A 16,045-nucleotide genomic window follows, 5' to 3' on the forward strand; every position below is an offset into this window, starting at 1 on the left:
AATAGATAATTTTATCTTTAGGATAGAGGGAGCTTTCTGTTGTCACCTATATATATATATGTATATATATATATATATATATATATATATATATATATATATATGTGAGGTTACAACAGAGACGATTGTATTCATATGAATAACCTAGAGATATTTAGTATCATGGAGTGTCACTTGACTAATTTGAGTAACTATGTATAAGTTAAGGTTCATGTTGTCTTATGTTCATGTATCAATTTTTGCTTGAGATAATCTTTATTCAAATAGACATTCACTTAAGGGCATTCTGGGAGAGGTTCATTGCCCTGGTTTGGTGGGCCAATAGCTCAGGAAAAAAAGAAACAGTTACAGTGAGCCCATTTTGATTCCCAATCTCATTGATGATCTGTATCTCCACACATGTGTCTGGCCTAGGAGAAAGGGCAGTAAAGGAACACAGATTAGTGTTGGTGGTAAGGGTTTAGAGAGGGTTGGGTTGATTTAGAAAACAAAATATCACCCACTTTGTTGACTTTGCAGGGTCTTATTATCAATTAGATCAGTGGTTTCCAAAATTTTTTGATTTCATATTCTTATCAGTAAAGGAAATTTAGAGTACATCCTCAATGTGTATGCTGATAAATTATAAACATGTATGACTGTGCTAATTATGTATATTTTAAAACTTAAAAGTAGGCATTTAAAAAGATAATATTTGAATCTAGAATCAATAGGAAACCGCTGGATTTCCAGGGACATAGAGCTTTGCTTCAAGAAAATTACTTTCCTTCTCAGGGATGTGGAATGTTGGGAAATGGAAGGACAAAACTTTAAAGACAAAATCTTAAAAACCAAATGCTAAAAAAATTGTAAAACTCAAAATAAATAAAACCTTTCTAAAATAAAAAAAAAAGTAAACAGAAGGGGCCATTGAATAGAGCTCTAGTCCTGGTATCAGAAAGACCTGAGTTCACGTCCAACCTCAGACACTTAATAATTAATTGCTAGCTGTGTGACCTTGGGCAAGTTACTTAAACCCATTGCCTTGCAAAAAAAACCCCAAACAAACCTAAAAAAAGTAAACATAACCTCTCTCCCCCCAAAAAAGAAACCTCAAGAAAAAAAAGTGAGAAAAAAATTGCTTTAACATGTAATTTTGAGGAAAAAATATTTTTAAAACCAGTACCCATACCACTTCTCTCATGATTAAGAAAATGTTTTGTAAAATTTAAAATGCTTTATAAGTGAGTTATTAAAAATTGATGAAACCATACACAATACAGAAAAATCACTGACAGCTGTATATATAGGATGACTTAAAGTCTTGAGGCAGGGAGGCCCTTTGAGAAGGTATTATGATGGTACAAGAAGCCATAAGGACTGAAATTTGGCTACTGCCTTTGTTAGTGGAGGGGGGGGCACAGTTTTTAGAGGTTCAGCAATATTTGGCAAGTGATTTTTGTGTTGTGGGGTGGAAGTTAAGTGTGAAAGTAGACTGATTGATTAGAAGAATGTAATAGGGAAATCTAAAGTAGGGTGAATTTAAGGTGGGAAGTAATTCCATCTGAGGGGAAGGTCACAATGTATTCACACCTGTTCATCTAACTTTGTCCAAAATGAAAAGTGAGGCAGATGTTACTCTTTACTCATCAGTCACAAGCTTTGAGAGAAAACTGTCCCAGACTTGAAATGACAGACTATGGTGGCACAACTCTCCCAAAGCACAAGCATAGTTACTGTTGCAGATTCCTGGGAGCTCTGAGTTCAGCTCAGAAGGGGGAAGATTGGGAGCTTGCACAGTATGGAAAATGGGGCAGTATTGAAGGTGAAGGACGAGTGATTCTTATGAAGACAAGTTCAAAGATTGGCCACTGAATGAAAGATGAGCACAATTCATCTTCACAGTCTACAAATGGTTGATCATATAACCCTATGAGGTTATCAACAGGTCCCATGGTCATTTAAAAGACTATTAATTTGGAGCATTTTTTGGTGGAAAGTTAGGAGAAAATAGCCTTTGGATAGTTTCAAGGTGATTACTATTCTCTTTATTCTCAACTCAGCAATGACCTGTGTGTTTTCAGGCTAATTTACCATACTCACATTTATGAACACAGAATCTAGTCCAAGTTTATTAAGTATTTAATGATAAGTAGAATGGTGACAGAATTTATAGGTTGGAAGGGACTCAGGGGCAACCTAGTCCCCATACACAAAGGAACTCCCACTAAGACAAGCCCCACAAAAGATCTTCCATTTCTGCTTGATGAACTTAACATTGAATACACTTTACCACTTTATGAAATCCTCTAGCTTATCAATGTCCTTCCTGTTATATCATGTCCAGTGCAAAGGTAATTCCATTTGGCAGAGAAAGCAGAAGCATCACTTAAAAATTGAGCCGTCAGTTGATGCAATGGATATAGTACCAACTGTGGAATCAGGAAGACCCTAGTTCAAATCCAGCCTCAGACGCTTAATACTTACTTAGCTGTAAGAATTGATTTTGAGCAAGTCACTTAACCCATTGTTTGCAAAAAAAAAAATTGAGAGAATCTGTCCTTTCTCTATTGTTATTATTGTCTCATCCAACCCTTTAACCATAGGGCCCAGAGCTGAACACAGTATTGTACAGCAGGGCTTATTGTCTCCTTATTCTTGGAAGCTATGTTTTCTTAATGTAGCCCAAAATGGCATTCACATATTTTGGCTATCATTTCACATGGTTGACTCATATTGCACTTAGAATCCTTTTAAAACTCCAAGAGGTTTATTCCCCCACCCCACCCCAAATGCTATTTTACCCTTCCCCACTATCTTAAACTGATTTTATTTTGTACTCAAGACTACATTTATCTCAATTAAATTTCCTCATGTAGATTCAGTCTGATACACTAGCCTGTCAAGATCTTTTGGGAACCTAATTATGTTATTCAGTGTATTAGTTATTCTTCCCAGCTTGTATCACCTGTGAACTTGGTGACCAAGTTATCTATAGTTTTAACTAAGTCATTGATACAAATTTTTTTTTAATTTTAGTTATTTAAGGCAATGGGGTTAAGTAACTTGCCCAAAGTCACCCAGCTAGGTAATTATTAAGTGTCTGAGATGGGATTTTAACTCAGATCCTCCTGACTCCAGGGCCAGTGCCCTATACCAATACTAAGTAAATTAGAAGAAAACAAAGATGGGGGGGAAGCACTCCATTAAAGACTTCCTCCCACAGTGACAATGAACTATTAACAGAGGCTCTTTGAGTCCAATCATCTAAGTCTATTTGGTTGATTATTTTCTAATTCATATCTCTCTATCTTCTTCACAAGAATAGTATGAAATAGCTTCATCAATAGCTTTCTTTTTGAGATGTATGCTAATCTTTTCTTAAATGATCCATATGCACATTTTCTTGGGAATTGGAAGTCAAGTGTAGGGGCCTATAGTTTGTAGACTTTCTCTTCCTTTTTTTGAAAATCAGGACAAAATTTTCCTTTCTCCAACCTTGTAGCACTTCTCCTGTTTTCCATCTTTCAAATATCACTGACAGTTGAGCAATCACATCTGCTGATTCTTCCGGTAGCAGAAGATCTAATTCATCTGGGTAGGATGACTTCAATTCATCCAGGTTGATTTGGTCCTTTCTTACTCTTTACTTTGGAGATCAATTCCCAATAGTCAGTTCTGTTACATCACAAAGGTAATTCCCTTTGGCAGAGAAAATAGAAACATCACTAAAAATTAAGTAGCTCTCTCCTCTCTGTTATTGGTTGTGTTGCCTGATCCATCCCAAGTAAAAATGCTATCCCATCTTTGATCCCTTTTTCTTCCAATACTGTTTAAATTTTTTTTTTGTTATTTCTGAGCTTCTTTTATCAGTTTGAGTGAGACTATAACTGAGTGTAGCCTCCCTTATGGTTTCACTAAGTCTTCTTTTTTCCCAAAGCCAAGTCAGCAAGAGTTGCAAAGTTTCGATTTCCCAAGGTCAGGTGGTTACAAAGATTGTATGGCTCTGTGCTGATTGACCCCCATTTATGGAAGGATACAGAATTTTTTGATAAGGTAAAACAAATTCTCTCTCTTTAATAGGGCAAAACTGAATCTGAATAATTATGCAAATAGGGCTTGAAAATGCTTGCTACTCCGTGGAAAGATTATGAAGCCCAGCTATCTAGCCAATAGTTAATGGGTCAGAGGGTTGGGACTTTGCACTCCTCCAAAGAGCATGTTTAGGAGGTTGTACCCTCTTCTTGAGAAGAGCAAATAAACTACTTTTTGCTCTTGTACTCATGTTTAGGAGGTTGTACCCTCTTCTTGAGAAGAGCAAATAAACTACTTTTTGCTCTTCAATCTGGAGCTTCTGATTATTGTGTTTAAGTAAAACCATCATTTTAACAAAGGGTTCTGATTCCACACAAGCTTTGGCTCATTTTGAGTTTTATCATTTCTTAAACTATTTTTATAGGACTTTTATATCTAACATTTTACCTAATCTTGCTTCCATTCTTGATATATTTCTTTTTAAAATTTGGGTTGGTTTATGAGTTTCCTCTGTACCTCTACACTGCCACTTAGAGGGTTCTATTTTCCCCAAAAACCGAATTTCCCCAAATGAAATGTGGATATTACTATTTCTTTCTCATATTCAGGGAACAAGTTTTAGGGAGTCAGAGAACTTTTGAGGGTGCATTGGATTCCCCTTGAAGTTTTAAAAATGACCCGAAGAGGGGAGGCTAGGTGGCACATTGGATAGAGCACTGGCCTTGGAGTCAGGAGTACCTGGGTTCAAATTTGACCTCAGACACTTAATAATTACCTAGTTGTGTGGCCTTGGGCAAGCCACTTAACCCCATTTGCCTTGCAAAAACCTAAAAAAAAAATGACCCGAAAAGCTATTTAATGATTAATCCTTCTTTCCCTTCACCTCAAGAAAATAAGTACTAAAATTGTTAAAAGATGTCTAATAAAATGTTTCAAAATATTTACATTCAAGACTTTAGTTATTATTATCTTCAGGAAAAACAAATTTCTTTTAACAGGAAATGGCATGTGTTTTTGGAGAAATGGATGTCAAAGTCTATGAATTTATTCTTAAATTGGAAGTCTTGGATAGCACCGTTTAAAAATGCTCCCTTATAATTGTCTAGCATAACAGTAACAATAAAAAGATACCCCTTAGTCAGACTTTAACTAGTGAGAAAAATTCTGGCTTAGTCGTGACTGACTCTGTGACTCAGTTTGGAGTTTTCTTGACAAAGATATTGAAGTGGTTTGCCATTTCCATCTTCAGCTCATTTTACAGAGGAAACTGAGGTTATAGGTGAAGTGACTTGCTTAGGGTCACACAGCTAGTGTCTGAAACCAGATTTGAAGTCTTTATGACTCCAAGCCTAGAGCTACATCTATATTGCTTGAGAACATAGTTAGGTCCTCATTTGTACCACGAAAGGATAAATTACCCCTTTTGTGTAAAAACTGAATAGTGTTTCAGACAAACTGTACGAATAGGTTGCTGGGGACAAGAGAGTCAAAGGTCACAAGCTTTATTTTTGATTTAAGATGTTGATTGGCAGGATAGAAATTGAAAGGATTTTTTCATTACCAGTCAAATAGAAAGTACCAGGAGTTTCTTCATCATGAACTTCCCTACAGCTGAGTCAAATAAGAATTTAGGCAGAGCAGAATTGAAAAGACAGGACTTAAATATCAGACTTTTCTAGCTACCAGGCTAGGGTCTGAATTTCAAAACGGTTGAAGTACCTCTGAGGCTATGGACTTTTTAGAGTGGAAAATCCCACAACTACAGCCTTAGCATAAAGTTGAAGCCACATCACAAATGAAAGAGGACCATATGGCAGAAGGGAGACGCTCAGTGGAGCTTCCCATCAAAAATAATTGAGATGACATCATCAGAGTACCTCAGTGACTTTCCAGTGCCTGGGGTGTAAGATGGCCTCAGCATTTGGGTTGTCTATTCTCATTCATCTCTTGAGAGTGCCTCCTCTCCCTAGTGAGTTTAGTAGTAACCTATAGGAGAATGTACCTCTGTTTGGGGTAATAATTCTTATTACTTGTTTTATAATACTGTTTAATTAAAATTAATTTGTCCAAACTGGGTCACAAAGAGTCAGTCACGACTAAGCAATAACTTTTCTTTTAATTTTGCAATACTGTTTAATTGTCTTTTGCTTTAACTGAGTTCTGGTGGGTCTAAGAAAAGTTATCAGATAGCTTAAAAGTTATACTTTTGAGCATAATGTTGACCTGCAAAGTATCTCAAACCCTGAATCAAGTGGGCTTTGTCTCTTTCTTTGAAGGCTCTACCTTTTTTTCTTTTAATTCCCAAAGAAGTGCAGCTCTTCTTTTAATGGGTAAAGTTAAATGAAGGTTTACTATGGTGATAGTAAGTCCCCTCTTGGGTCATGACCTTTGGTTTATATGGTAGCTGCTGTGACCTATTTGTGATCTTGACTTTTGTGCTGAAGGTAATGGCTTTTGTTTCAAATTAAAAAGCTAAACATTTATAGGAATAAATACATGCAGAGTCAATAGACAACAACTCTAAGGTGATATGGGAACTTGGACACCTATGCCCAACCTTGAACATCTCATCCTTGGTCATCCTTCCTTTGAGGAAAGCTTTTGAGACATATTTCAAAACCAGACTATATAGTTCAGTACATACCTTTTGTCTGTTAGACCATATAGAGATAAGGGTGGGTGGGGAAGTAGAGACCAACTTTTAAGAAGTCATGCTATTATGGAAACAATTCCTGGGGAAACTTTTTTCTCATTTCAGCACCAAGAAGTATTTTGAATCAGTGGAGCTGCCCAACAAAAACAGTCAGGATGTTATCACCAGAGTCCTTTAGTGACTCTTCAGTGTCTGGGGTATAAGATATCTCCAGAATTTGGGTTTTCTCATTTGTTTCTTGAAAATGTCTCCTCTCCCTAGGGGTAGTATAGTAGTAGCCTGTAAGAGAATGAACCTCTGTATATTTGGGGGAATCATTCTTGTTACTTGTTTTGCAATGCTGTTTTGGGAAAGGTAAAAATATGGCTGAATAAAAATGGATTTAGTTTCTAGGATCCAACACTACCACTCACAACTATATGCTCTGGTTTACTTAAATTTTATATATATATATGTGCATATATGCACATATATATAAACATGCTTCTGCTAATGTCCTACTTTCTTTTTTAAACTCCCACTCTGTTTCATTGTGGCATGGTAGATAGAAGCAAGGTGGACAGGCTTTGTTTATGGAACCTACAGGATAATGCTATTTTTCTGTTGTCCAAAGATCAGTCTGATTAAGTTTGGTGAGACTCATTATCAGTTTGGTCACAGAAAAATGAGCTTGAACTTTCTTCTTGCATTGGTAAAGTCCAGTTCGTGAAATCATAAATCTTTGGAGCAAATTCAAAGAATATAAAGATCTATAATGTAGGTCAGGGGTTGGGAATGGTTCTCTGTATCTCCTCCCCCTTAAGGAGCCAACCTAAGCAGTTAAGTAGTTAGATGATAATGATGATACATACTTGGATCTTTCCTTGTTTCTTGTCCCCAGGCCCATAACTCCTTAACACAATCAGAACATTTCACTAGGTTGATGCTTTTTTTTCAAAATGATAAAAATTTGACTTATCTAAGCTGAGTGCCATGAGTATTCCCATTAGCCTTTCCCGTCAGTGGAATGTGATGGTACTTCCTTTCCTGAAGGAAATTTCCTTTATATCTTGCAGCATCCTCCAACAACTAGTTGTATGCCTGCTGTTATCCTTTGATCTCTTCATTACTTTTCCTTTTTTCTCCTTTACCTCCTCAGGATAACACCTGCAAGTTGTCTCTTTTCATTTCTCAGAACACTGATATGTATTAGCTTTACCATTTTTTGTACCACATCATCATACAATATTTTGTGGTGTTAGTTTTTTTTTTCCATCTTTCTCTAATAGACTTGAGTTTTTTGGAAGCATGTATGTATATAGATCTAATGAAGCACTGAAAAATAGTATTCTGCACATAGTAGGTAATCAATACATATTTATCACTTTGTTGATTGGAGGAAGTTTTTATCATTTAAATATCTTTGGTCTTGAGCCAAGCAAAGAATGAGTTTACTTGGAGATCTAAATCCTTCTACAGAGGAAAGCAATTGTGATAAATAGTAAAGAAAATCACTATTTAAAGATATTTGGCCATTGGAGACTCTAATCTCTAGGAGAATAGCTATCAGAATGGACAAAAAGAAGAAAATACATACCAGAAAATTTTCTTAATCAGTTAAATTGAAAAAAGCCTTTTTGTCTGTTCTAGTTGAGATATTTCAAATCTTAGCATCAATCTTTTATTTTATTTTAAATAAGACACTACCCAAGAAGCATATTCTGTACAGACAAGCATATTCAATAATATATTAAACTATTCACTAAAATAATATATTATGCTATCAAATTATTAAAATTATAACCTTGCTTTTCTTAGTAAAAAGACTCAATGAATTGTCACAAAAAAGTTAATTTGTATCACTGAAAATAAAGGATAGCAACTGACCTATTAGAAACTTTTATTCCAGAAGTAGGTTTCTATTGTTTGATTTTGACTGCATGTTTTGGATGTTCTGAGATAACTTTCTTCCAAGTTTTTCAGGATATGGATGGTCTCTTAACATGCAAAAAACAAAAAAGCACACACAAAGACAATACACAGTGTTATATAAAATATAACAAATAATTACTTGGAATGGAGAAATGACTTAAAAGACATTATTATAAAAGATATATCTGATCAGAAAAGGATATATGTCAATATGAGATCCAGGGATCAAAGGTAGAGGGTTGTACTGCTAACCATGATATATTTTACAAGACCTAAGGGAAGATCTCTAGGTATTGGTTAGATTCTCAAGGGATGTTTAATGGAAGGTCATGAACAAGAGTCAGTTAAAAGGGGAATGCCTGGCTAGGTGTCTACCTGGCTGAGATCATAGATCCATTGTCTTGCCCTCCATCTTCCCCACCCTCTACTTCTATCATGAAAGTAAGACTTAAGTCTGTGGACTTCATCATCCATTGAATTTTAGTCCTATTTCTTATTTATTAATTTCACTAGAGGAAGAGAAATCTCAGTGAGGAAGCTGATACTGACAGTGTGGATCAGCAAAAAGCAACAATGATGATAGTTTGTATGTACTTCTATGGCAGAATTTAAAAAGTGCTTTCCTTACAATCTTCCTATGAGGCAGGGAGCAAAAGTATTATTATTTTCATTTTATAAATGAATAAATGGGGACTCAGAGAGATGACATGACTTGTGCATGGGTCGTGCTACACATTCAGATCACTGGGATTGGATCCAGTTCAAGCAATCGATATAGGGTCACCAGGGATTATGTGATATTAGGATTGAAAACAACATGCAAATTGGACCAGAACTGACTTATCCCTGTTCTGGAGGTACACAATTTTAGAATGGAAATTTTACATTGCTAAAAAGAAAAATCCAAAGAATCCCCTGCTAAAACCTATATATAGTTGCAGCTGTTTTAGACTTTTGGAGAAGATGTGATCCTAGATGGCCTTGGGATTACATGAAGAATGTTTAAAAAAACAAAGCAAACTGATGAAGTACAAAATCTTCATGTTCTAAGTGAGAAAGAGTGATCAGAAATCTATTACCATGTGCCCACAGAAAAACCAGAGATATTTGTATACTTATATACTAATTATAATCTATGCTGTACCTCATTGCTTATTATTGATGGGGGTAATTATTCAGGAAGCTAAGAATTAAAATGAATTCTTAGAGAATAACAATGGGTACACTGAGGTCAAGGTTGTTTCTGTTCAGGTTCTAGGTTAACATGTAGAACTTTCATGCTTGAAGTAGAGGTCTGAGTCACAGAAACATAACATTTAAAGCTCGTTGAGACTTTATGGGCTTCCTTTTAACAGATGATGCCTTTCACAGAGACATCCTTTCACTCGTATATACAACAAAGATAAATAGATAGCTGGTTTATAGACATGGAACAAGGTCTTTTAGGGAGAGGTGTAATTTATTGCCAAGGTGATTTCATTTTGTAAGGGGTGGAGCAGGTCTCTTGAAAGCTTGGCATCTTTTAGCCCAAATTTGGCTTATTCTAGAAGAATTGGTTTTGGGATTTTTGGAAATGATGAGATAAAATAATTCTATTAGGTTTGAAAGTTATAGTCAAGAGTTACATGATATGGTACTAAAATATAAACAAAAGGAACATTCCTCAAAGGAAGCAACTATTTTTTATTCTCATGCTCTTATGAAATTCTTTTTATTCTTTTTTTTTTTTTTTTGCTAGGCAATGGGGTTAAGTGGCTTGCCCAAGGTCACACAGCTAGGTAATTACTAAGTGTCTAAGGCCGGATTTGAACTCAGGTACTCCTGACTCCAGGGCTGGTGCTCTATCCCTAGCTGCCCTGAAATTCCTTTTACTAAAAGTAATAAAGCTGATTTCTGCAAACTGAAGATGGTGTAGCCTCATCACTCGCTACCTGAGATAGTACAGTGTATGCAAATCCAAATTTCTGGCTACTTGTAAAATGGGAACAATAATACACACAGTATCCGTCATAGAATGTGATGAAAATGATTTGTAAATCTTAAAATGCTAAATCAAGGAGAGTTCTCACTTCTATAGTAACATGTTTTGTGTACTTAAATATATGCACTTTAATAGATATGGGGCACAGATGATGTCTAGACATCTAAGAGTCTTTTTTTTCTTGCTGTTAATAGTTGGAAAATAATTTGAGATACTTAAGTACCTATTTGGCATGAAGAGTTTGTAATTGCTATGGGAGTAGTGGGCTTTAAAACCCTTATTAAGAGAGTCTTTACCTGATTTTATAGTTGGGTGCCACTTTAAGAAAAAACAGAATAAATAAAAATCCAGACTTATAAACTAGAAATATTGTGGGTGACACTTTGGGTTATAAAAACATGTCTTGATGATAATGATAAGGCACACACATTTTAGAGAAGGCGATATGATTGCATTTCAACTTTGAAGATTATAACTTGGTATAGATACTTAATAGACTGGCAATGTTATTAATATGGGCATTCCCTCCAATGACCCAGATCAGTTGTGTCAAACCCAAAAAGAACCTGGGGCTATTCCATGTGTTGCTAAATAGACATAAAGATCCCTCTAGACCACCCACTGACCTAAAAAACCACTGCAAACATTATCTATATTTTATTGTATTTTTATTTGTCAAACCTTTCCCAATTATATTTTAATCTGATTTGGCAGTACTCTAGCCATGTGTACTATATCTCAAAATTCTAGTCCAGATAACTGTAGCTTAGGCTTCAACACTACTGGGAGTGTTGCATTGTCAGTGGGTCAATATTCATGCTTTTAAAAAAAAGGTGGGTTTTTCCATGTGTATCACTGACTGTAGATTCATTGGAAGTACAACTGACCAAATGCTATCTAGCTTGCTCTTTTTATCCTGTTCAATCCTGGGTTCATTTCATAATAATAATGTTTGTCCTTCATTCTCGAAGAAGACCATGATATATCAGAGAACTGGATATATATATATATATATATATATATATATATATATATATATATATTTTTTTTTTTTTAGGTTTTTGCAAGGCAAACAGGGTCAAGTGGTTTGCCCAAGGGCCACACAGCTAGGTAATTATTAAGTGTCTGAGACCGGATTTGAAACCCAGGTACTTCTGACTCTAGGGCAAGTGCTTTTCCAACTACGCCACCTAGCCGCCCCTCAGAGAACTGGATTTGAGGGAGGAAGTGCTGTGCTAAGTCACCGGCCTCACTTTCTCCGAAAGAGTCATCTTGGTCCAGTGACCAGAAAGGAATCAGGACAACTGCAGATGGCCCTGAATGAGAGGCAATCATGGCTAAATGATTTGTCCAAGGTCACACACCTAATATATCTAAATGGTCCTATCATGTAGATTTGTTCAATATAGTTCCTTAACACTCTATAAACACACACACACACACACACACACACACACACACACACACACACACACACACACACACTTACTTGTCATCTTTTCTGCTTTTAGTTTTTAATATAAAAAATTCAGCTTTGAGCATTTCCGGGGTCAATATAGCAGAGGGTTCCTCACCAGGCTCCCTAAAATGAAATAAAGTTTAGTTTGTATCTTGTTTTTTTTCTTTTCTTTCAAAAGAACATAAGATGAATAGATTGGGTTATGTAGTTGTGTAGTTATTCTATGAAACAACAGAAAAAAATTTAGACCTGTAATTGGAATCTAATGATTAAATCACCATATCCACCAAGAAATTCATGGCAGAAGTAGTCAGTTATAACCAAAAAATTAGTGACATTTTAAAGATGTTCAGTGAAATGGGTTCATGGAAGGTACAATTTGAAACCATCTTTTTAAGCAGAGTTTCATTCATTTTTTTCACCAGGGACAACACACACCAGAATTTCTTTTCTGTTTTCTTGATTGTATAGTATAGTGTTATGAAAGCAGGGAAAACCTAGGAAAAAATTGTTAGTTAACTTAGTTGATTAGTGCTAAACAGCGAGCAACCCAGAGAGACAGGCAGTTGGAATGTGCAACTTGATATACATGAGACATAACATTTTTAAAAAGCAACATAATTACAGCTGCAATATGGAACCTATTTGTGATATGAACATTATTAACAAAGTAACTCTATCCTGGAATGACCCATGGTGGAATCATTTTTCAAATAAACAAACAGTTGTCCTTCAGTTGAAAGATACTTATAGTACAGAACATTTTCAGTTAATAATTTCTAGGTAATGCAATAACTTGTAAGGCCAGTCTATGTTCAGTACCAGAAGTAAATATAAGAAAAAAAACAGGTGTGGGACTAAGCATGCTTCCTAACTAGTGATCAGAGACCAAATTTTTCACATCTACAATTTACTCAAATTAAAGGGAAACATGCAGGAATAATAAAGAGCTTGATTTGCTGATCAGCTCTCAACAAAATAAGAAAATAGGTTGATTTTAGTCTTCTAGTTTTTCCTTTTTTCTTCTCTGACCCTTTCTTAAGTGTCCGAGACTTTTATGCTCTGTAGGAAGCTTGTTCCTATCAAAACTTAAAGGATCTGATGTTTTTGGACTATATTGCAGAGCAGTTTCAATAGCATTGCCTGGATTATTGAGAAATTTAAGAGATTTAACTGGGTTACTCAGCTGGAACCCCAGGACTTCTTGATTCCAAGGTCAGCTTTTTATTCACAATGCCAAATTGCTTTTCATGTACCCCATCTAAAGTCTTGAAGGGATAATCTAACTTTCTCATTTAATAAACTCATTTACATTGAGGTGTAAAATGACTGATAACTACCTTCTCCCCATGTCGATTTGTGCAATTTAGTTCTGTCAGACTCTTTTCACTTGGGATTTTCTTGGAAGACATATTAGATTGGTTTATCATTTCCTACTCTAGAATCTAATCTGAGAATCCTCAGATTTTCAAAGTATTACTGAAATCACAGCACTTTTGGTTAACCTAATTCTAAGTTGCATGAAGAAATGTTCTATTCCTGTAATATAGGCTATATAAAGTCAAAATTTTGGGGGCAGCCAGGTGGCACAGTGGATAGAGCACCAGCCCTGGACAGGAGAATCTTTGTTCAAATTCAGACCTCAGACACTAAGTTGTATGACCCTGGACACGTCACTTAACCCTGATTGCTTCTCTTTTCAATATATATATATTTACATGGGATGCCTATTTCTCTGGGGTATAGTTGGTGGTAGGAACTATATTCATTTAAAGCTCTCTAAATGTTGTTCAAAGGCAACCCATGCTTGTAACCTTTTCCCCAACCTTTCCCAGCTCTTCATATGTAATAAAGATTGAAATAAATATTAAGTTGTTCATATAGACACACATACACTTGGAAATTTGTACTTCTTCGGTTAGCCAAATGTGCAATTCTCCCAAGCTACTGTTTTGTATTAGTGCTTGGTGGAAAATTCTACCATGAATCTAAAATGAACAAATCATCCGATCTAAAACACATGATTGAAACACTTTCATTCTTCTCCCCAAAATTAGATGGATAACTTTTCAATAGATTCAATGCCTTTCTCTAATGACTTTCCTGTGGATAAAAAGAATTGGAGGCTCTGGAAAGGGATAACCAATCTCTTGGATGAAAATATATTTTCTGTTTTGTGTGTAAATGATGATGATGATGATGTTCTGTCCTTTGCTCTCCAAGAAGACCATGACACCAGGAAGGTGATGTTTGACAAGTGAGTAAATTTTTTTTTTTGAGTGAAGGGATGCTGTGCTAAGTCACCAGGCTCACTTTCTCCTCCAGAATCATCTGGGTCCAGGAACCAGATATGAATCAGGATGACTGGAGATAGTCCTGGATGAGAGGCAATCAGGGTTAAGTGTCTTTCCCAAGGTCACACAGTGTTGACTGTCTGAGGTCAGATTTGGACTCAGATTTTTCTGACTCCAGAATTACTGTTCTAGCCACTGCACCACTAGCCTTACACATATATAAATGTAATCTTAAACATATGGGCTTCTGACAAAAAGGGAAGAGATTCAAAATGTACATTTTTTAATTGGTTGTTGGCCACAAAGAGTCAAGTTTCCTAAAACTTATTAAATTTATACCCCTTGTTTAAAGTCCCTCCTTAAATCCTGTCTTCTCCACAGTGAAGCCTTACCTAACTGGCCTTATACTCAGTAATCTTGCTTTGGACGTTTATATTATTTATTGGCCACAGAATATTTGTAATGTGGATGAGATCTTAAGGATATATGATCTAAACTACATATTTTAGCACAATTATTGTCATCATTGTTCAGTCATTTATATTATGTCTGGCTCGTGATCTTTTGGACCACCACACTGACAATAGAGTTTTTCTGGGCAGAGATACTGGAGTGATTTATTGTTTTCTTCTTTTGTAGATTAAGGCAAACAGATTAAATGACTTGCTCAGAGTCACAGCTAGTAAGGGTTTGAGGCCAAATTTAACTCTGGTCTTCCTGAGTACAGTCTAGATCTCTATCCAGTTGAGCCACCTAGCTGCTTACTAGCACAATTATACCCTGTTTGATATTTTTTGCTAATATTTCTCATGATCATATCGTATCTCCATTGAGAAAGTAACTTCATAGATGTCTTATTCTTCTTTTGTACACCCCATAATACTTCACATGACACTCTACAAATTTTTAGCAAAAACAAACACATCAGAAACTTAAACAAAACCTACTTCTCAATTATTTCCATCCCATCTTCTTTTTGTAATTCATCAAGAATTTTAGGCACCTCATTTGGAAGCATATCTGTATTGTAGAAGTCCTGTCTGGGGGAAAAATAATGAGAAGTTATAAGGTTGGGAATTCAAAAAAGAAAAGGAAAATGGCCTGTTGAACAGCTTCTGGCCCATCATATCATTTTCTGAAACACATAAACATTATTTCTCCACAGGGACAGGTTTTTAATAGTACAGTTCTCCCCTCCAAAATGGTCAAAATACCAGAGGTTTCCCAGCAAAAATTTTTGGGAAACAGTAGATCTGACAGATTGCTAGCCTTGAAATCTTTCAACAATTTAGAAATTAGAAACCATGGAATTTTGGAGTTCCAAATGGATGAACAAATTGTTGCTTACCTGGGATTTGGATGTGCTAATGCTGATGCTTTCCCCATGACAACCCTGTGAGATATTGCATTACACTGTTATAGCTGCTGCTTAACAGATGACGAAACTAAAGCTCAGAGAGATTTCATAATTAATAAGGAGAGGAACTGGTCCTTGGATTCTACTATACTTTAGCAGAGTCTATTTTCCAATTCTGCCCCTCTGTTCTGAATTCTTATTCCTAGTCATTTATGTACTGTCTAATCTATTAACTGTGTTACCTAGCTGTCATGATGAGGTAGATTGTGTGCACAGGTTGTTTGAAGTCCTACCATCCAAAACACACACATGCAGACAAACTCATGTGCATATCTTTGAGGTAGTTTTTCTTTTCCTTCTGTTTTTTTGCTTTGAT

At 35.7% G+C, this 16,045-nt stretch overlaps 1 protein-coding gene across 6 annotated transcripts in view; it reads right to left on the reverse strand.

Annotated features, from left to right (window-relative positions):
• Positions 1 to 272: 272 nt before the first annotated feature.
• The window catches only part of CFAP221 (cilia and flagella associated protein 221), a 143,282-nt gene continuing 127,509 nt past the window's right edge, over positions 273 to 16,045 (reverse strand). For 3 of the 6 annotated variants that reach the window (XM_074214993.1, XM_074214989.1, XM_074214992.1), the window contains 4 exons: positions 15,260 to 15,352; positions 12,049 to 12,141; positions 8,534 to 8,643; positions 2,085 to 3,681 (listed from right to left, as the gene is read on the reverse strand). In XM_074214993.1, coding sequence (XP_074071094.1) covers positions 8,547 to 8,643; positions 12,049 to 12,141; positions 15,260 to 15,352 — 283 coding nt within the window. In that variant the 3' untranslated portion in view covers positions 2,085 to 3,681; positions 8,534 to 8,546. Of the gene's footprint in view, positions 411 to 2,083; positions 3,682 to 8,529; positions 8,644 to 12,048; positions 12,142 to 15,259; positions 15,353 to 16,045 lie in introns of those variants that run through there. The other 3 variants (XM_074214991.1, XM_074214994.1, XM_074214990.1) reach the window with 3 other exon arrangements.

Source organism: Macrotis lagotis, chromosome 1 (genome assembly GCF_037893015.1).
Source record: "Macrotis lagotis isolate mMagLag1 chromosome 1, bilby.v1.9.chrom.fasta, whole genome shotgun sequence".
Classification (NCBI taxonomy): domain Eukaryota; kingdom Metazoa; phylum Chordata; class Mammalia; order Peramelemorphia; family Peramelidae; genus Macrotis; species Macrotis lagotis.